Source organism: Argopecten irradians, chromosome 3, assembly GCF_041381155.1.
Source record: "Argopecten irradians isolate NY chromosome 3, Ai_NY, whole genome shotgun sequence".
Taxonomy (NCBI): domain Eukaryota; kingdom Metazoa; phylum Mollusca; class Bivalvia; order Pectinida; family Pectinidae; genus Argopecten; species Argopecten irradians.
In genome coordinates this window covers 14,527,201-14,548,572 of record NC_091136.1, presented here as the reverse complement: position 1 = coordinate 14,548,572, position 21,372 = coordinate 14,527,201, and the positions used below count along the sequence as shown (strand labels likewise).

General features: G+C 36.4%; 2 protein-coding genes across 7 annotated transcripts in view; one reads left to right on the top strand and one right to left on the bottom strand.

The window, feature by feature from the left end:
* Window positions 1-362, top strand: part of LOC138317627 (retinoblastoma-binding protein 5-like) — a 31,864-nt gene extending 31,502 nt beyond the window's left edge. For both annotated transcript variants that reach the window (XM_069259426.1, XM_069259425.1), the window contains exon 16: window positions 26-362. In XM_069259426.1, coding sequence (XP_069115527.1) covers window positions 26-31 — 6 coding nt within the window. In that variant the 3' untranslated portion in view covers window positions 32-362. The remainder of the gene's footprint in view (window positions 1-25) is intronic.
* A 2,744-nt stretch (window positions 363-3,106) lies between these two features.
* The window catches only part of LOC138317626 (E3 ubiquitin-protein ligase TTC3-like), a 36,637-nt gene continuing 18,371 nt past the window's right edge, over window positions 3,107-21,372 (bottom strand). For all 5 annotated transcript variants that reach the window (XM_069259421.1, XM_069259424.1, XM_069259420.1 and 2 more), the window contains exons 20-37: window positions 20,934-21,041; window positions 20,532-20,621; window positions 19,925-19,995; window positions 19,244-19,392; window positions 18,803-18,918; window positions 18,191-18,345; window positions 17,417-17,536; window positions 15,163-17,068; window positions 14,773-14,912; window positions 13,536-13,604; window positions 12,009-12,114; window positions 10,134-10,237; window positions 9,683-9,785; window positions 9,128-9,247; window positions 7,596-7,993; window positions 6,885-7,029; window positions 6,409-6,606; window positions 3,107-5,465 (exon numbers count right to left, since the gene is read on the bottom strand). In XM_069259421.1, coding sequence (XP_069115522.1) covers window positions 5,376-5,465; window positions 6,409-6,606; window positions 6,885-7,029; window positions 7,596-7,993; window positions 9,128-9,247; window positions 9,683-9,785; window positions 10,134-10,237; window positions 12,009-12,114; window positions 13,536-13,604; window positions 14,773-14,912; window positions 15,163-17,068; window positions 17,417-17,536; window positions 18,191-18,345; window positions 18,803-18,918; window positions 19,244-19,392; window positions 19,925-19,995; window positions 20,532-20,621; window positions 20,934-21,041 — 4,188 coding nt within the window. In that variant the 3' untranslated portion in view covers window positions 3,107-5,375. The remainder of the gene's footprint in view (window positions 5,466-6,408; window positions 6,607-6,884; window positions 7,030-7,595; window positions 7,994-9,127; window positions 9,248-9,682; window positions 9,786-10,133; window positions 10,238-12,008; window positions 12,115-13,535; window positions 13,605-14,772; window positions 14,913-15,162; window positions 17,069-17,416; window positions 17,537-18,190; window positions 18,346-18,802; window positions 18,919-19,243; window positions 19,393-19,924; window positions 19,996-20,531; window positions 20,622-20,933; window positions 21,042-21,372) is intronic.

The window sequence follows — 21,372 nt, the reverse complement described above, 5'->3', positions numbered from 1 at the left end:
ATCCTTTAATGTGGTTGTGTTTCAGTATTGAGGAGGTAAGATGTGCGAGTGGAATATGTAGACAGAGAGGCCGTGAAGAGGATTCCAGAGAACAGGTGTCCTGTCAGAGGAGCTCTAGAGAAACTGAGCCGAGGATTGTCGGTCACCACGGAGATAAAACTCCTAGTGCTAACTGTGCACCGAGACTTGACTTATGTGTACAATAGGGTTAATGTTGTGTCTGTAAATACAAAAAGATTTGTACAGATACTCAAGTGTCCATGAAAAGACAGGTCAAATTTGTGTCACGTTCACTGATACTGATGTAAATATGTACATTAAGTATACACAAAACCAATAAGTATTGTACATACTCAAGAAAATTCTTTGTTCATTTCTTTCTGTTAGGTTTAGGAAGATTAGTAAGTTTAATCAATGACATATCGTATCTGTATACTGCAAGCACGGAGAAGAATATTTAAGTTTTAACAATGACATATTGTACCCCGGTATCTGCAAAAAGTAAGCCCTGAGGAAAATAGTTTAGTTTTAACAAGTATGTATCGTATCTGTATACAGCAAGCCCTGAAGAGAATAGCTAAGTCTTAACAATGATGTATCTGTATAGAGCAAGCCTTCAGGAGAATAGTTAAGTTTTAACAATGATGTATCTGTATACAGCAAGTCCTGGGGAGAATAGTTAAATTTTAACAAGTATGTATCGTTTCTGTATACAGCAAGCCCTGAAGAGAATAGCTAAGTCTTAACAATGATGTATCTGTATACAGCAAGCCTTCAGGAGAATAGTTAAGTTTTAACAATGATGTATCTGTATACAGCAAGTCCTGGGGAGAATAGTTAAATTTTAACAAGTATGTATCGTATCTGTATACAGCAAGCCCTGAAGAGAAAAGTTAAGTTTTAACAATGATGTATCTGTATACAGCAAGCCCTGAGGAGAATAGTTAAGTTTTAACAATGATGTATCTGTATACAGCAAGTCCTGGGGAGAATAGTTAAATTTTAACAAGTATGTATCGTATCTGTATACAGCAAGCCCTGAAGAGAAAAGTTAAGTTTTAACAATGATGTATCTGTATACAGCAAGCCCTGAGGAGAATAGTTAAGTTTTAACAATGATGTATCTGTATACAGCAAGCCCTGGGGAGAATAGTTAAGTTTTAACAAGTATGTATCGTATCTGTATACAGCAAGCCCTGAAGAGAAAAGTTAAGTTTTAACAATGATGTATCTGTATACAGCAAGCCCTGAGGAGAATAGTTAAGTTTTAACAATGATGTATCTGTATACAGCAAGCCTTCAGGAGAATAGTTAAGTTTTAACAATGATGTATCTGTATACAGCAAGCCCTCAGTGAAATAGTTAAGTTTCAACAAGTATGTATCGTATCTGTATACAGCAAGCCCCGAAGAGAATAGCTAAGTCTTAACAATGATGTATCTGTATACAGCAAGCCCTCAGGAGAATAGTTAAGTTTTAACAATGACGTACATCGTATCTGTATATAGCAAGCCCTCAGGAGAATAGTTAAGTTTCAACAAGTATGTATCGTATCTGTATACAGCAAGCCCTCAGGAGAATAGTTAAGTTTTAACAATTATGTATCTGTATACAGCAAGCCCTCAGGAGAATCGTTAAGTTTTAACAATGACGTACATCGTATCTGTATATAGCAAGCCCTCAGGAGAATAGTTAAGTTTCAACAAGTATGTATCGTATCTGTATACAGCAAGCCCTCAGGAGAATAGTTAAGTTTCAACAAGTATGTATCGTATTCGTATACAGCAAGCCCTGAAGAGAATAGCTAAGTCTTAACAATGATGTATCTGTATACAGCAAGCCTTCAGGAGAATAGATAAGTTTTAACAATGATGTATCTGTATACAGCAAGCCCTGAGGAGAATAGTAAAGTTTTAACAATGACGTACATCGTATCTGTATAGAGCAAGCCCAGATGAGAATAGTTAAGTTTCACCAATGACATATCGTATCTGTATACAGCAAGCCCTGAGGAGAATAGTAAAGTTTTAACAATGACGTACATCGTATCTGTATAGAGCAAGCCCAGATGAGAATAGTTAAGTTTCACCAATGACGTATCGTATCTGTATACAGTAAGCCCTGAGGAGGGTAGTTTTAAGGTATTGGCTCCTGCTTAAACTTGTAATGTTTTATGTTTCTCTATATCACGTGCACTTTTTAGGTATATTTGAACGTAACCAAGTTGATAAAAATTGTGTATACATGTACTAAATTGATAAAAATTGAGTATGCATTTGGCCTTACCCAACTCTTGACTTGTAAATAGTTATCGTAGTATAGCGAGACTACTTTTTTTTCCAAAAAATGTCAAATTCATGGTTTAAATTTCATTTACACAAATCTGAATGTTTTGCCCCAAATACAAACTGTATGCCTTCCTATATGCCATGTTCGCATGATCCAATTTATAAGGACTCGATGTGTATGCTCTTGTAAAGTCAAATCCAGTCAAAGAAATGCTCCTCGTACCTGTTATAGACACTAGTAAATAAAATGGTATAGTTATTTGATGACAGAAATGTATACCAAATTTTTTGGACTTGTTTTCCTGGCAAGAACATTTGTTTGCATATTATGTCGAAATTTACAAGCTACACAACTATCTACGAGTCAAAAGTAAAATATCTAGTGTTATTAATAACCTTGAAGCATAAACACTTTTTATCAACTAAGTTTTGTCCAAGTACACCTAAGAAGTGATATACCAAATGTCACTAGTTTAAACAGGGTTTTTAACCTTAACAAAGACGTATTGTATTCATATACAGCACTAGCGAGACCCGCAGACTGCACTGAAGTCTTAAAATTGGGTGCACGTATTGTGGACAAGTGAGCAATATTCATAACAAATATTTCAGATACGCAACAGCTAGCAAAATGTTTAATTGTAGTTAAATCATTTTCAGTTGAGCGATACACTGGGATAGCTATTTCATAACATTTTTTCATTCACAATTCTAGTTTCAAATCCGTAAGTTTGAGCATATGTGAACATTATATAGGAATCCTTGATTTTATACGCATTGCTTTTAGACATTTCTTTGAAAAATAGAACAAGGAAAAGTTATCACTTTGACATAAATTTATTGATCCACAATTCTTTTAAATTACAAATTGAGAACAGACACCATCACAATATAGCTATATAACTTTATATATAATTGAGAACAGATGCCATAGCAATAAAAGGTTCTATGATACATACAGGGATCACAAATCAAGCTGAATAAACAATAGTATAGTTACTACTTCCTATTATATTAATATTAACATTGGTCACATTGGAATAGTCAACATCTCATCTGATAATATGTGGGGTTTGTGTCCAGGACAATGGTGTAGGAACAATTTGTGACAGTGTTCTGTTGTGAAGATTTGGCATTTTGTGTACGAGTTATGCAACATCAATAAAATTGAGAAGCTTGTGTCATATCAACATGTAACAAACAATACTGTTATCTCACTGAACTGACTTAGAATGTAAACATAATCCAAAATAAAATCTACCCTAAAGTATGAAGTTAATTATTTAGGCCAATAACATTCATTGAGAAACAAATTTATACAAAATGTCCGGTTTTGGCAATACACAGCATTGGAGTCATACATCTCATTCAGTGATCAGCTTAATAAGATAAACCAGAGTTTGATATTTATTTTCAACTTTCAATGCATAAACCTTTTGGCCTCAAAATCCCAATTATACTCGTTAAACACATGGATTTCATACAAAAGAAGTAGAACAATCAGATTTTGGCTGATACAGCTAGGGTTATCTACCATTAACATAGACAACGTTTCCAATAATAGCATTTTAATAGATGTACTAACTGACCTCGAGGATTTAGATGATCTTAGATAGGCCTTTTATCAGGCAGTATTTGATTTTTATATGTATGATCAATGAATTGAAAGTGACTCTATAACAGATACTGATTGAAATGATTGAGCTTTATCATTAGTATCAGCTGGGAGTTTTACTTTGCTCAAAGATAAAATAAGGGTGGATACATGAAAAATAACATTTGAATCTGACAATTAGATCTTTAAATAATGAAAATTGCTGAATACTGGTCCATGGAATTTCAAACTACCTAGAAATTCTGTAACAGTACTACTACTTCTGCACTACAACGAATGGGATTGGGAATTAAATATAACTGGTAATTATCACCAAATATAGACATATATTTATGAGAAATAAATTTTATATAAATGACTTAGTGAAAACTTGGGTCAGGAATTTGACAAGATTTGTGACTGGACAGAAAATGATACAAAAAAAATCCTTTGTAAATATGATTGTGCATCATTTGTTTATCCAAATTGACAGAGAACCATGGCGTAGCATGCAATAGTTGGTATTTCTAAAACTTTTCTTCAGGTAGGAAAGTATGGTTACTGTATCATTATGTAATCATTTAACTGTTGGTACTTATAATACCCTATAGCTAGTAATTCTTCAGAGAGGATTGATATATCATACACACTCTCTCACTTTTCTCATTGTACATTAAAATTGGTATTACAGAATAGATGGTTCTTGACAAGTAGCATCGATGAGTTCTTATTAAAGTGTTTGATATAGGAGCTAACGAGACACCTTACAAGACTGAATGAATCACCAAACGTTTATCAAATTTGGAGACAATATGAAAGATTTGTAAGCACCTTTTACACTACAATGTATCTGGTAAAACAAAATTTCAATAAAACAAAAAATAAAATTATAAATAGAGAACAAAAATAATATGTGACATAAAATTACAAACCTTTAAAACAGGCTTATTTGATCTATAAAAAGCATATTATCTCATTTAAATAATCAAATAATCAAGCTTCAAGATGTGATGGATTCCTAAGGATCTAATGAAGTGATATTCATGGTCAAGGGCAAATATTAATTGTCCTTCATATAACAGAAACATTTAGGATGAATCTGACAGTTTGACACAAGGATTGACATGCAACACCCACTAAGATAATGCTAGAACTTCTAAAAAAAAAAGTCATATTAAATCATAAATGGGACAAATGATTTCAATAATTATGAAACTAGATTTAAAGTTCAAATCAAAATTTGCTATCTACACAAAATAAATTTTACTAATGGTGGGTCGACCCTCAATTCAAAACCAGTCTCGTACAAACTGACTTTTTCACTGTCAGGACACATTCCTTTGGTGGTAGTACATGCATCACAATTGTGTGATAAGGAAGCTCATCTGTCAGGCTATAGTGTCAGTATGATGACCGACGGATACCAGTTCACGCAAGAGTTGGAGTCCAGGGATGAATGGTATAGACGAGGGGGCCACAGTCGAGACAACACCTCACTTGAGGGATGGGAACTCGTCAGGCAGGAGAGCATGGATTCTACAGTTAGGACAAGTACTCTGTTCCTTTAGCCATTTACGAATACACTAAAAACAAAAAACATCAATTTATTGTGATTTTTGAGAGTTATTCACAACATTATACAACGGTTGTTCTAAAAAATATTTGATTGTATCATTATTATTAATTACTTTATTATATTTTAAAACTGGTGATAACATCTTCTTAAAAGTGAGCTGTTCTTTACATCTTATAACTGGTGACTAAATGTTTTTTTTAGGTGGTTAAGTAGGTAAATAATAGATTACAAGAATAATACAATAGTAGATAGAATAATATATCTAAATATTTAGTTTGATAATTTCCACAGTGATCATGTCAGCATATCAAACCGAATATCACTTTGACATAGAAACATCATTTTTTGGAGACATGGATATAGCGCAGTGGTAGAAGGCGCAGGTATGTTTGGCTAGGCAATTGGGTGCTGTAGATCATGAGTTCGAGGCCCTGATAGGGCACGAGTCAATAAATTGTCATGCTTTGTTAAATTGGGTTTCTTTGAAACTTCATAATTACTAAACACAATGTATCATATGCACTATAAGTTGTTGATCCAAAGATTTAATTTGACAATTTCCACAGTGATCATGTCAGCATATCGAACCGACTATCACTTTGTCATAGAAACATTCTTTTTTGGGGACCTGGATGTGGCGCGGTGGCAGAAGGCGAAGACGTGTTTGGCTAGGCGATTGGGTACTTTAGATCATGAGTTCGAGGCCCGGATAATAAATTGGCATGCTATAGCTATGTTCAATTGTGTTTCTTTGATATTTTATTAAATAATAGAATACCTTAGAATTCTTTACCATTTTGTAAAGCTTGTTTGACAAGAAATTAGTTGATCTGGATTTGAAGACTGTAATTAGCCTTATCATCTTGTAAGTCACTTGATAGGCATAGATAGAATAGAAACAAGCTGATGTTTCACACTGCATGCATAATAACTAAGTAAGTGACAAATACCTCATCATGGAATCTATGGCTACAGTCGAGTGTGCGAGTAGTTGTGGGCGTCATCTCTTCATGGCAAATCACACACGGATCCTCGTCCTCCTCAAACACCTCGTTGTTACCATCTGATGCCTGGAAACCCCAGTTAGAAGCTAGCCCTGGGGGTGGGGCAATGGGTTTTGGGGGAGTGGGTCTTTGTGTGGTGGATGCCTGAAGATGATAAAAGAGAAATTGAACATTTTGATTCAATGGGCTATCATTGGTTCTTCTTTACAGATCCTAACAAGTTATAGTTGTCAGAGAAAAAAAAGGTAAATCCTCAGTAAATCCTATATACATAGGTGTATGAATCTACAATAGAATACCAGAAAAGATTTCCTTATGATTACTGAACAGATACTGATTCTTAATAAACATAATTACAATGGAAAATAGAGCATTTACTGTCAGAATGAATAGTAATTCCATGGAGATATAGATTTCTGTACCTGTGATGGAGCATTGTTTTGCTGTCTTTGCTCGTGAGTATGGATAAGTTCTACTATCTGATTAACAATCTCGTCCATGGTCGTCCCTGACAACGAGCCTCCTTTGGCCTGTCGTAACTCCTGAATTAGTCTCACAAACACTGGCCTAGAAAACAGACAAAAAATGAAATATTCAGGAGTACAAATCTTCACTGAAATTAGTGTATCAAAAGTTTGATATCTTGTATCAATAGTTCCATATTAAGTTTCACATTTACTTCATGTCACACTCCTTTCATTTGAACACATAGTCACAATATTTGTACATGTACACATATAATCAAAGTTCCAATTATATAACTCGTGGCTCATTGGAAGAGAATATTCATTTTAAAGAAATGACTAGAACTGTCCCCAGAGAGGACAACTAATACCCCCTTCTGCACCAAGAACCCTTTATAGTTTATTAAACTCCCCATTATGTCAGGGTTCTGTGTACCAAAATTTATCAAACCTGTCATGTAGTTTAGGAGGAGTTTGCCAATAGTTGTGTCTACAGACAGACAGACAGACAGATAGACGACAACTTGATTCCAGTATACCCCCCTTAACTTCATTGCGGGGTTTATAATTGAATTATTCAATACATTACTGGTCAGTAAAACTTTATCATTGTTCTTTAGGACAGATCTAAAAGGGGACGTATAGAACAGCAAGCAGTAACAACTCTACCTGTTATACTTTGGGACTGTCACTTGTAACTTAGCGATCAGTTTCTCAAAGCTGTTTTGTTTTGGCTTAGAAACAGGAAGTCCTGGTCGTAGTGTGGGACGAGCTCCGGCCACAAGTGGTGGCCGAGGGCCTAGTGGACGTGGGGGCAGGAAGCCTGGAGTCCTCGTAGGTGGCGCTAGTGGCCGTGGCTGAGAGCCACCGGTAGGTGGCGCTAGGGGACGTGGTTGGGTACCAGTGGGGGCAGCCAGAGGCTTTGGAGGCATAGGTTTTGTTCTGATAGTCCCCTGTTCCACATTTCCTTCAGGGGCAGGCAGCATTTGGAGAGAAGGCATAATCTCCCCTTCAGGTGAGTTGTCTCCCGCTGTTTTCATACCTGGCATACCAAGGGCAATTCCTCCCTGTAATTTGGAAATACATTTTTTTTATTTTTCTCTTCCCTATTAACCCTAATTATCTTAATTGAAGTTTATTTGAGTAACATTTCACAGTTTAAATTTTGGATCTGATTGTAAAGATAATTAAAAGCTAATCAACAGCAATTTAGCTTTAAACTTCAATACAGCAAACTAGCTCTTCCCAGCCAAAACCCTTTTATTTTTTCATTAAATTTTTGTAGGAATATTGTTGCTGGTCAAATATGAAAAAGATAGTACAATATTAGACATCTTCCTCTTCTTTGGTTGAGTGAGATGGACAGCTGGGCACAATGAAATATTTTTAGTGATAGGCAATTGGTTGAGAAGATCAAGTGATCGATGGTTTACAATTTCTAAAGTTGAATTCAACTTGCTTGAATTACCTACTGTAATAGCCAATGTTGAATTATCAAAATAAATAAAGAATGATATCATTCAAAATTTTGTTGTATTCTTCTTTTGAAACCTGTGGTAGCTGAAGAACCGGTGGGGCCGGGGTTGGTTTGGTATATAGATAACTTACCATTGCCTGTGGTGGCTGTAGTACTGGTGGGGCCGGGGGTGGTGGGGGGTATATAGATAACTTACCATTGACTGTGGTGGCTGTAGTACTGGTGGGGCCAGGGGGTGGTGGGTGGTGGGTTTATATAGATAACTTACCATTGACTGTGGTGGCTGTAGGACTGGTGGGGCCGGGGGTGGTGGGGGTATATAGATAACTTACCATTGACTGTGGTGGCTGTAGGACTGGTGGGGCCGGGGGTGGTGGTGGTGGTATATAGATAACTTACCATTGAGTGTGGTGGCTGTAGTACTGGTGGGGCCGGGGGTGGTGGTGGGGTATATAGATAACTTACCATTGACTGTGGTGGCTGTAGTACTGGTGGGGCCGGGGGTGGTGGTGGGGGTATATAGATAACTTACCATTGACTGTGGTGGCTGTAGTACTGATGGGGCCGGGGGTGGTGGTGGTATATAGATAACTTACCATTGACTGTGGTGGCTGTAGTACTGGTGGGGCCGGGGGTGGTGGGGGTATATAGATAACTTACCATTGACTGTGGTGGCTGTAGGACTGGTGGGGCCGGGGGTGGTGGGGGTATATAGATAACTTACCATTGACTGTGGTGACTGTAGGACTGGTGGGGCCGGGGGTGGTGGTGGTATATGGATTTCTGGTAAGTCTGACAGACATTGTCCATTCTTTACTTTTTGTATATGCTCATCAAATTCTCGCTGCAATATAAAACATTAGTCTAAAACTTACATCATAAAAGATAGATGGTATGTCTAGATATTTTTAATGGCCCAATATTGGTAACTGATGTCATTGTCGTTTTCAGAACAGAGAACCAAATTTTGTCTTCCACACAAATTGAATAATGAATATTTATATTGATCATTTTACATCGATTTACATCTTACTAAAGTTGGATATGTCATAATCGTACAAGATTAGAATAGAGAAATAACAATGTTTGTGCACACAACATTTGGCATTTTCGATATTTTCAACAAATTTGTGAATAAATAAATTTGTGATCAAGATGTTTTACTCACATTAGTGCACTTATATACAATTACTTGCAAACAATATTAATTCCCATTTGAGCTCTCTTGTGAAATTACAAGATTATTATGTGGTAATAGGAAGTATATCAGGGCTCCTACCGTCAGTCTGGAGATAGTTTCCTCACACTTCGGAGTGATCACCTTGTAATGCTCCATCACTTGTTGGAAATGTTTTGGGATCGTCTGGTTTTGTTCATGCATCCTTCAAAGAAAACAACATATAATTATCAATACAAGACATAAATGTAATGGCAAATCTTTAAGTCGCCACTGTTCTAGATCTATCTTATAACTATTCCAGTAAACTATTTGCCCAGTAAAATGTACATATCTAAACCCAGGAGATGTTTTTATATTTGAAGGTGCACTCGCCCAAACATTTTATTCTGGGGCTAGTCATTCCATCCTTTTTTGGTTGCCCAACATACAGTGAGTTTTGATCATTAGGCAACAGTCAGTTTCGAGCAGTGGTCCTGAAGCAAGCTCCAGATTCCAATAAAATATCTCCCAACGTGACAATCATAGTCCAGTCCACTTGTGTATTACTTACTTTTGCATCATTGAGCCGAGTCTGTGTTGGTGGAACGCAGACTCCTTCTGACTTCGCTCCAACATAGACAGGGTAAACTGTTTTCTTAGCTTCAATACTTCCACCTGTAAAATAGTTAAATATATACAAACTACCAGAGAAAAAAAAAGATTTTTCAAACTTTCTAATTTGCAAAAAATGACACTTTTTATTTGAGTCAGTATTCCAGAGAATATCCATTCACTTGATATCAAACTTTCTAGTTTGCAAAAAATGACACTTTTTAATTGAGTCAGTATTCCAGAGAATATTCATTCACTGTAACTAAAGCCCATTGCTAACATGAGCTACCTATAGCTACTAGAAACAAGAGGCCCATGGGCCTTAACAGTCACCTGGGCCTGGCACCATAAAACTTTCTCAGACAGATTTTTTACTCAAGTCTATGTTAAATCATATACTTGAGTAAAAAATCTGTCTGAGAATAGTTTTATGGTGCCGGGCCCTGAGTTCAGATACAGAATGAAACAAAGACATATAATATTGGCCCATCAGGCCCTTGAAGTCAGTCAGTGTTTTTATAAATTTGACTTTTTAATCTATGAAGATTATTTGGTTCCATCAAATCTGTGAATTCAGAAGAAAGATTTTGAAATTGTAGCCATTTTGACACCTTTTGGCCCCGCCCCTCTGGATCCTGGCGTCAGCTAGGACCAATATTGATAAAATGTTAAAATGCTATCTCAGGCTAATAATTTAATTCTAACCCAGTTTTACTTAATTCCTATGAAAACTAAGCAAATAATGTTCATAAATGTGTTTTTTCCAATATAAACTTAAGTAAATTTGACTCCCTCCCCAGGGGAAAATCTGAGATCCCAGGGCCATGAAATTCACAATTCTTGTAAAGAGCCTTAAAACCTTTCAATCTCTGAAGAGAATCTGGTTTCATCAAATCTGTGAATTCAAAAGAAGATTTTTGAAATTTTAGCCATTTTGGTCCCTTTTGACCCTGCCCCTCTGGCCCCTGGGCATTAAAATGCTATTTCAGGTTAATAATTCTAACCAAGTTTCACTAATTTCCTATGAAAACTAAGCAAATAATGTTTATAAATGTGTTTTTCCTATATAAACTATAGTAAACTTGACCCCCCTCCCCATAAAGAAACTTGAGACCCCAGGGTCATATAATTCACAAATTTTGTAAAGGACTTTAAGACCTTTCCATATAGTATTTGATTCTACCAGTTCCAGAATTTCAGAAGAAGCATTTTGAAGTTTTAGCTAATTTGACCCCTTTTGGTCCTGCCTCCTCTAAGGCTGCTAGGGGTCATTCATGGAAAATTTGTTAATAGGATTCAATGGCCATTTCATAGCGATAATTCTGACAATATGTGACTAATTTCCTATTACAAATGACCAAATAATACTCAAAAATGTGTTTTCCCTATATAAACCATAGTAAACTTAATCCCCTCCCCCGGAGGAAACCGGAGATGCCAGGGTCATATAATTCACAATTTTTGTAGAGAGCCTTGAGACCTTTCTATCCACGAAGAGTATTTGATTCTACCACATCTGTGAATGGAGAAGAAGCTTTTTGAAATTTTAGTCAATTTTACCCCTTTTGGCCCCTCGCACAGCCCCCTGGGGTCATATAATTCACAATTTTGATTGGCCTTATGCCTTATAAAGTTTGTGCAAAATTTCATTGAAATTGCTTCAGTGGTTTTGGAGATGAAGTCGCAAATGTAAATTGTTTATCATTGGACGACGGACGACAGACGAGGGACGACGGACAAAAGGTGATTAGAATAGGTCACCATGAGACTTTGTCTCAGGTGACCTAATAAAATGCTAATTATCATCACCCGTTAATACTACATATATACTTACCTCGGCATTGGAAGCTCGGGCAACATCCTGGTCATGTGACTTCTTAACCTTCCCAGCATTCATTATAGCTTCCTCCTTCTCTGCGGAGATCTTCATTATTTGGTCACTAAAATCAGAGAGGATATTGTACAGTAAAATATGGTTATAACAAACGTCTGAGGACCAACAGAATTACTTTAGAAACATAAATATATTTTGTTATACATACATTACAAATATGATATAGGAAATTTGATAGGGATGTAGATTACAATGTGTTTAGTTATACTGTAGTCCTATTCTTATAATTTCTGTTGGATCTAGGGCATGGCATTCATATTCCTATAATTCTATTGGTTCTGTGACATGGTATTCATATTCCTATACAGAGGACTCCACCTAAGAATGATCTACATCAGCCAACGGAAAGAGGAATCTTTTCTCTGCTTTTCAAACTTTTACTACATACTACATATGATATTTAAGAAAGACCCCAGTACTTTCTGAGATATACAGCAGTAATAAACAATTATCAAAATCAAAGATGGTGGCCAGCTGTCGGCCATCTTGTTGACCAATTGGCCCCAAAATGCAATAGGCAAAAACTAGGGACTTAGGGGAACCTGCACATGAACTAGGAGACAAATCCCTTCAGTTCTTTCTGAGAAATAGCGGTAACAAACTTCGGTTGTCAAAATCCAAGATGGCGTCCTTTCGGCCATCTTGTTCACCAATCGATCCGAAAATGCAATATGCACAACTAAGAATCTAGGGCAACCTGCACATGAAATTTGAGACAGATCCCTTCAATACTTTCAGAGAAATAGCAGTAACAAACTTCAACTATCAAAATCCAAGATGGTGGTCTGTTGTCCATCTTATTGACCGATCATTACCAAAATGCAATATACACAACTAGGGTCCTAGGGGAACCTACCTGTGAAATTTGAAGACGATCGTAACCTCACTTTGCCAGGGCAAATGTACGTATATTTGTTCATTATTTAGATTCAGAATTGATATGTAAACATTTGCAGACACTATCATGTTTAGTTATTGCATTTAGTATTGATTGTCTAGTTTTTTCTCAAACAGATTCAGGTGTCATCCTAACGTAAACAAGAATCTCACTTTGGAACATTTTCTGTTTTAAACTAAAATTGATTTAAAACTGATTGAAAATAATAACTTGTTGTTTGTTTTAAGTGTAAATACTTTTAATACATATTATCAAGTGAGGGAAACGATATCTATTGGCCTGTTCATATATATATATGTGGGGGTCAAACAGAAGTGCAAAATGCTATCTACCCCTATTCTTATACTCCAGTTATTCGAATATTTTCTTCTGGAAAATGCCTTATTTAAATAAGCAGAATCCTCTGTAATTCTATTGGTTCTGTAATACCGCATTCATATTCCATAACTTCATAGGATATAAATTGGTCATGCTCTTATAGGGTCTGTAACGAACACCATCTGGTGAAATAGAGAGTAAATCCAAGGTGATACCAATGGTGACTGTATGAAAGGGTGATGAAAACTTACTGGTCGTCTTTACGTTTCTGGTCATATAATACCATCTTCTTTTCAGCCTCCTGCATTTTACCTTGGTATCTGTAATGTATAACCATTTATCCAGTTATCTATCCCAGATAACATACAGCCGGTTATTTTTGCAACGATATTTTCGCAATTTCACAGGACACTGCTTTGATCGTGTAATTTTATCAGTGAAATATTGAAAAATGATTGAATGATATCCCTTAAACCCATATCTTGAAAATTTAAAAAAAAACTGACATATGATTTGCTCGTTTTTTGATCAAATTGCGTAAATATTGGTCTGTGACAATAACCGGCCATATGGCATATAGATATTCCAAGTCTATTCGAAATATATCAATCATCAAAAGTCACTAAAATCACAAGGACTACACTATTTTTAATTTTGTTATTTTTAGTAAGACCAGCTATCAATATCACAGTGATGTGTCTACTCGACATACTTTTTAATTTCTTCATGGTAAGACCAGCTATCAATAACACAGTGATGTGTCTACTCGACATACTTTTTAATTTTGTTATTTATAGTAAGACCAGCTATCAATAACACAGTGATGTGTCTACTCGACATACTTTTTAATTTCTTCGTGGTAAGACCAGCTATCAATAATACAGTGATGTGTCTACCCGACATACTTTTTAATTTCTTCGTGGTAAGACCAGCTATCAATAATACAGTGATGTGTCTACTCTACATACTTTTTAATTTCTTCGTGGTAAGACCAGCTATCAATAATACAGTGATGTGTCTACCCGACATACTTTTTAATTTTGTTATTTATAGTAAGACCAGCTATCAATATTACAGTGATGTGTCTACTCGACATACTTTTTAATTTCTTCGTGGTAAGACCAGCTATCAATAATACAGTGATGTGTCTACTCGACATACTTTTTAATTTCTTCGTGGTAAGACCAGCTATCAATAATACAGTGATGTGTCTACTCGACATACTTTTTAATTTTGTTATTTATAGTAAGACCAGCTATCAATAATACAGTGATGTGTCTACTCGACATACTTTTTAATTTTGTTATTTATAGTAAGACCAGCTATCAATAATACAGTGATGTGTCTACTCGAAATACTTTTTAATTTTGTTATTTATAGTAAGACCAGCTATCAATAATACAGTGATGTGTCTACTCGACATACTTTTTAATTTTGTTATTTATAGTAAGACCAGCTATCAATAATACAGTGATGTGTCTGACATACTTTTTAATTTCTTCGTGACCTTGAGACAGCTGCTGTTGGAGACGGCTCAGTTCGGCCATCATGGCTGAATATTTCTCTTCAAAGATCTTCTGATTTTTCTCGTAGATCTCACTCCTATTGTTCATGTCAATCTCCATGTTCTGTCACAAGATATTATCATTGAGCAACACAGCATGCTATAGTTACAAATTCAGTTGTAAGGATATGTCACCTGTCATTAAGATGGTATGCTTATAATCTTTAAATTATCTGGAAAAATTTACAAACTTTTCGAGAAAAATTTACAAACTAACTTAAATATACCATAAACTAAAGCCGGAAAGTAGATAACAAAACATAACATCAGCTCCAAAATCTTAAATATAACAGCTAAAATTTGTACATTGTTACCTTGTAATCCTGATTTCGTTTCTGAAGAAGAATTGTCATTTCCTGTAATTGTTTCGTAGCTACATGTACTTCTCCCTGTAGTTGATCCCTCTCCCGCATGGATCGTAACATGTCTTCTTTATATGGCTCATAGGGCTCTGTCAGGGTAGCAGAGGTCTTGGTCTCCACAGAGGCTTGGACCGCTGTGTTGGCCCTCATTGTTTGGTGGGGAGTAAACGGGTGGAGGGGAGGCTTGGCGCCAGGGAAGTTCTGGGACAATGGAGGGGGCTGGCTAAATATACTTGAGGATGTTGACTGTCCTATACTAAAGTTTGTTGGGGTGTAGGAACTGGAGGAAGTGGACTGTCCCATACTGAAGTTTGTAGGGGCGTACGGAGGGTACGTTGACAAGGATGGTGGCATAGCAATAGGGGGAGGGGGAAACGAGGAATAGGAATTCTTGATGGAATCGTCACCTGTCGACCAGATACTGCTAGTGGTCACAGATGGAAGTCCAGTCATATTCAACGAATAATCCTTCTTTTTCTCATAATGGTTTTTCATATACTGATCTACCATATTTTTCTTTGTCTTTGTAGCAGGTGCTAGCACATTCTTCTGGGAGCTCATGTCCTGCCAGATATCATGGCTCACCTGCTCTAGTGTCTTGTTTCTATCTGTCTCACGAATAATACCATTCATCAACATCTGATCAACAGTATCGTTTGCAAGCTCCTGCACAAATTTATTGTCCATACGCTGACATTCCTTTTGTGTCGCCATATTGACCTCTTCCTTCAGTGATGAGTGGCCGAAATTTGGAACAGCAGGAGGACGAATCACTCTCGGCGACACAGAAGGTGAGACGTACAGTCGAGACTGATTAACCAATGGTGAACTTAAAGGCGCTGGTCTGTTAACAGGTGAGCTGTCGGATGCGGAGGGGACTGGAGATCCAATGGGACCAAAGCCCTGTCTGACAGCGGGCGAGCCCGGGGCTGGCCAGGAGGAGGGCCCAGGCGACATTCTTGGAGACGACCCATCACCAGGTGGCACGCTATACGTATTGGCCATAATTTCTGAAACATCAGATTTATCAATGGAACTGAAACGTTGATCCGTTTTATAAGATTTAGTCATTAGTTCTGAAATATCACTATTACGCTCACTGACATCTGACCGGGAACTGCTACGACTCATCAAATCCATTTTACTATCGACACTAAGGACCTTACTGTCTTGTCGTTCCTCAAACAAATCACCACGGCTACTTATGCTTTCACGGTCAGATATACTACTTTTCACACTCTCCGTATCATTTTCTGATGTCCAGCGAATCTCATCAAGTGTATCCATAGAGTTGTTTCCCTTAGGTCGCTTAAAAATATCTATATCGTCAATAGAATCAAGACTGTCCAAGTTATGCATCCTGGTTTCAGGTTTTGCATGTTTCACAGGACTAGTTAAACTAAAATCGTCCAAAGAATCTATACCACCTCCTTTCTTAGTTTTCTCTGGAAACAAACGTGCACTAGCAGTCTCTGCTGGTTTCACGTCATTTTCACTTGTGTTGTCTACATTTTTATTATCACCATTATCTCCCCTTTTCACATTCCATGCATTCGGTCTTTGCTTTGGTTCAAATTCCAGAGCATTTGGATTTAAAGTATCAGTTTTTACACTAAAAACAGAATTCTTAGATTTGTCCCGAGCTATAGAGATTGAACGCGCTTTACCAGCGTCAACCAACAAACACACTATGTTGTCTATCATAGCAAATTTCTTTGACTGTTGTAAGAAAGCACTAAGTCCTCCAATTTTTGATACACGTTCTTTTGCCTCTGGGGGGAAATCTTCAAACATGGAGGTAATTTTAGTATCCTCAACGTGAAGAGGTCCATGAGCCCGTAACAAATCTTCAAAGAACCTGGCAAAAAAGCAATATCATCAATCTTTCTGTTTATCAAAAGTAAGCTGTGCAATGTAATACAGAAACTTGCGTGATTTTCATACTTTATAGTATTATGATAAAGAAATCATCATATACTGCTCTATACTAACAGTTTTCATACTGACTAGAATTATGACACAAAAAATGTGTGGGATACGTTTAATACAATAATTTTCATAAATGTCTTACAATGAAATTGCTCACCCAGTCAAGCATTCTTCTCCATTACTTCACTCTTTTTCATTTAATTCCTAACTATCTCTACTGAAAAGTAATCATCACTGATACCACATCCGTAAAGATGTAGGTTTATGCGACACTTACACAAAGAGGTTTTCTGTGATATCATCGAATGGAATCTCGTGGTTGTTGTGATAGGAGCGTTCAAAGACATTGACGGAGTGTTCCAGATTGTTAGGTACAGTAAACTGTTCACGTCCACCTCTGTCAAAGTTAACAAAATCAGGTTGAAACAGTACTCTATCAAGCTCAATACAAACAGGTCACAAAAACTATTCTGATGAATCAAAGTAGAACTTTTAAATGTGATATGAAGATTTCACATTATGATAACTATCCAGTGCATTGTGTTCCAATTCTTCACGTACTGACCGCTGGACAGTGGATTTTCTCTGGATATAGTCTTTCCTTCACCTCTTAAAATGACCCGGGTGATCGGGCGGTGTAGTGGTTAAGCCACTCGCCTTTCACCTATCCGGCCGGGGTTCGATCCCCGGCATGGACGTGAAAAGGTTAGGGGTCACCTGCCCGATCACGTGGGTTTTCTCAAGGCACTCCGGTTTCCTCCCACACTAAGATCCCTCGTGCGCTTACATCTGGGCCATCGAGAGTGATTTACATAAGTTGTATAACTTGTTTCGTAATCGATGTAAAATAAATAAAGTTTATATTTTATATAAAATGACCCTGGCAGTTGATAAGACATTAAACCAAGCAAATTATACTAACCAACACCAGCCACTCGACTAAAGCGATTACAACTGAAGTCCTGACCTCTGGACATGTAAACTGATAATTTTTATATTACTTTAGGCCTTAACTGAATGATCAGTGACCTGACGGACTTTGACCCCTGACCTTCGGTACTGTTGTTGCTCCTCGTCTTCCTCTGCGTTATGTTCGCCGTACAGCTGTTTCTCGTGATCGTCTGAGAAGTTCACCTCTAGGGAAAGTACCATTGGTTTAGTTCTTTCTCTATCTCTTTTCTTCTTTGCTTTCTGTTTCTTTGTGGTCTGACAAGTAAATAAGGCTTTATATAACAAGCAGAGGAAACTTAAACCTGTGGCTTTAGAATTTTAACATGCAAAATTTCCAATGCAGTAAAATTGAGCATTAAAACAAGAATTTGAATTATTTAAGTTTGACATTTACTTACAGAAACTGATGTGAGACATACTCCTAAGACTAACTGAAAACTTTACATTGCATACTTATCACATACAATACCTGCTTTGTGTATCACTCAACATGGGTTTTAACATCACTCTGATAGCAATAAATGGTAGCACATTGATCCAAGAAACATGTGTGATTGTGACACTTGCCAGGATACATAATCAAAACGAAGTTATATACATGTATCTTATTTCATTTTTTAATGACATACTCAAATTATCTATAACTTGTCAAATGCATGTTTTGAATTCATCTAACCAATCAAATGAATATAAGAACTAAATAAAAGTATACCTTGTACTTATCCAGATTTTCGTCGTCATCATCCCGGCGGAGTACAGCCGTCGGCTTTGGTTTTTCTTCGCCTAACTCAGCACCTTCTCCCTTAGCTTCCGACTTATCTTCTACAGCTGTCAATCACAGATACTTGGTAAAGCATTTATCACAAACTAATATGTGCCCAACTCAAATTATCCATACAAAATGTTATCACAAACTTATGGTTCCCTAACTCAAATTTATCCATACAAAATGTTAAAAGAATTTATTTATGATACTAGAATTAAAACATTTTCTTAAGTGAATAATGAAATGAATTGTCTGCGGTTAGTTTTTTTGTATGATGGGTATTGTTTATATGCTGTTGGCGGTGGAGCAACTTTAACCATTGTTACAGATACAACGACAGCAATATATCCAATATAACCGTATGTTTGTTGTATACATCTAATCTACCTGGATCTGGTTTGACCTCCATTTTCTTTTTGTCATCTTTTATCATGGAATCGATATCCTCCACCAAGTCATCCGCCTCCTCTTTCCGTTCCTGTTTCCTTTTCTTCCTCAACTCTTTCTTCTCCATCTTCCTGTTCAGTTTATATTCACTGTAAGGAAACCAATATGCCAGGTTATTATCACTGCTGATGTTAAAACAATTTACAGTGGACAAGGAAACTTATACATAGTGTTTACACTAGTAAATATAGGATCTTACATGAGAGATCATATCATATGAGATTTTATGAAACAAGTCTAAGAAGTTATATTTTTCGAGCATTGGCACAAATTTAAGATACTTTTTATCACATAACTACAAATACCTACAAAACAAAGAATTTCACGTTAAAATGTATTCCGTAAATCCAGCAAAGGCCGCCATTTTGTCCCGCCATCCTCATAATTCTGACTTCACGTCATTTTTTCTGACGTCATTTTATTGTTTCTGTCTGACGTCACAATGAATTTCCAGCCAATGACAGCCACTCCAAGTCATATTACACTAGTGACATATGGAAAAATTATACACAGGCAATATCACTGGATATCAGGTGGATTATGTGATAAAAGAGTATACGGAAACATATTTATTTAATAACCTGACTTTGCAGTTATAAATCAAGTAATGTAATAAAGCACCTGCTAGCTTGCTGTTTCTTGGGAGGAACTCTGGTTTTCACAGGTGGTTTGTGGGTCTTGTCAGAGTCAATCTGGAAAAATTAAATGGAACAAATTTCAATAATTAATGAATCTGACCAATTCCTTTTGATACCACAAATTACATAACTCATCCATAGAAGGTTTTAGATTTTTCCTTATTTTTCAATAATGAAAGTTTAATTAACAAGCTAGGTCGTCACCTTGGTACATACATGAGGCTATCTCATTTATTGTTCTAGTAGAGAGTTTAATGTCAAAGAGGGGTCCTTGCCACTAGCTGTAGGTCAGTGGTTTTGTCTCCACAATACAGGACTAATAATTACTACAACTATCATTATAACATCCAGGGTCACGTAAGGACGACCTTCCCATGTATGCAGTGTGTAGTGTGTATGAAGTGTGCAGTGCGTGTTTTGGGAGGCTGCAGTAAATTTGTGTTGTGTGTTATTGTGTAGTGGAACTGTAAATGTTTGTAGACTATTTGCCCCTGGTTCCATACAGACCAGACACTGTGTCCCTCCATTTTATACCATAACATAGACTGAGGGTAAAAAGGACAGGTTTACAGGACACGACTAATCCTCACCTCCTTAGTAGTCTTGTCTTGTTTAAAGATGATGATCTTAATAATGACAGCGTGACATTCTGGTGTAGGGCAGTCCTTATCTAGCATCTCCTGTAACCATCAACATCTTCTGTCAGTACGATAATTAGGTGTCCCACAATTCATAGCCAACAAGCCACATAATTTTGTCATATTTCATAAGCATTACATTTCAAGTCATTCATATCTAGCGAAACTTATATCCAATGAAACAATTCATTAATTCATTACATACTATATCCTTTTTCTAACATGTAGTAATCTTCTTTTGTATTGTAAATTGTGATACCATTCTAGATGTAGTACATGATATGTATCATACAGTTAAAACAAGAATCTGTGTTGATAGAAAGTAAAGCAGTTAACTCAGGGTGTCAAACATACCTTGTCTGACACTCGATCCATGTCTCCAAATTTACACTTGTAAACCTTCCAGCATTGGGCATGAAACTCGATCACACACTGAGAGCCACAGCGAATCCGTACAAACCCCTATAACACAAGTTTTCATTTTTTATGTTATATTCTCCAATCAATAAAAGCACAATAAAAAAGTTCAAAGTTCTGCCTTTCTATTGCTGTACTATTGTTAAAAATACCACACCCCTGATGAATGGTATTTTTTCTCTTTCAAAAACAGGAGCAGAAGAATTTGTATTTTCTTCGGTTACAAAAGTTACTTACTTTACACCATTATCATTATTGAAAAGTTCTTATTTTACTTCAAGATAAAAATATTTACAATAATTAATTGTATCCGAAAAAAATCCATGCTCAATGAAGTACTGATTGTGCATCAACCAAAAACAAAACAATATATTTT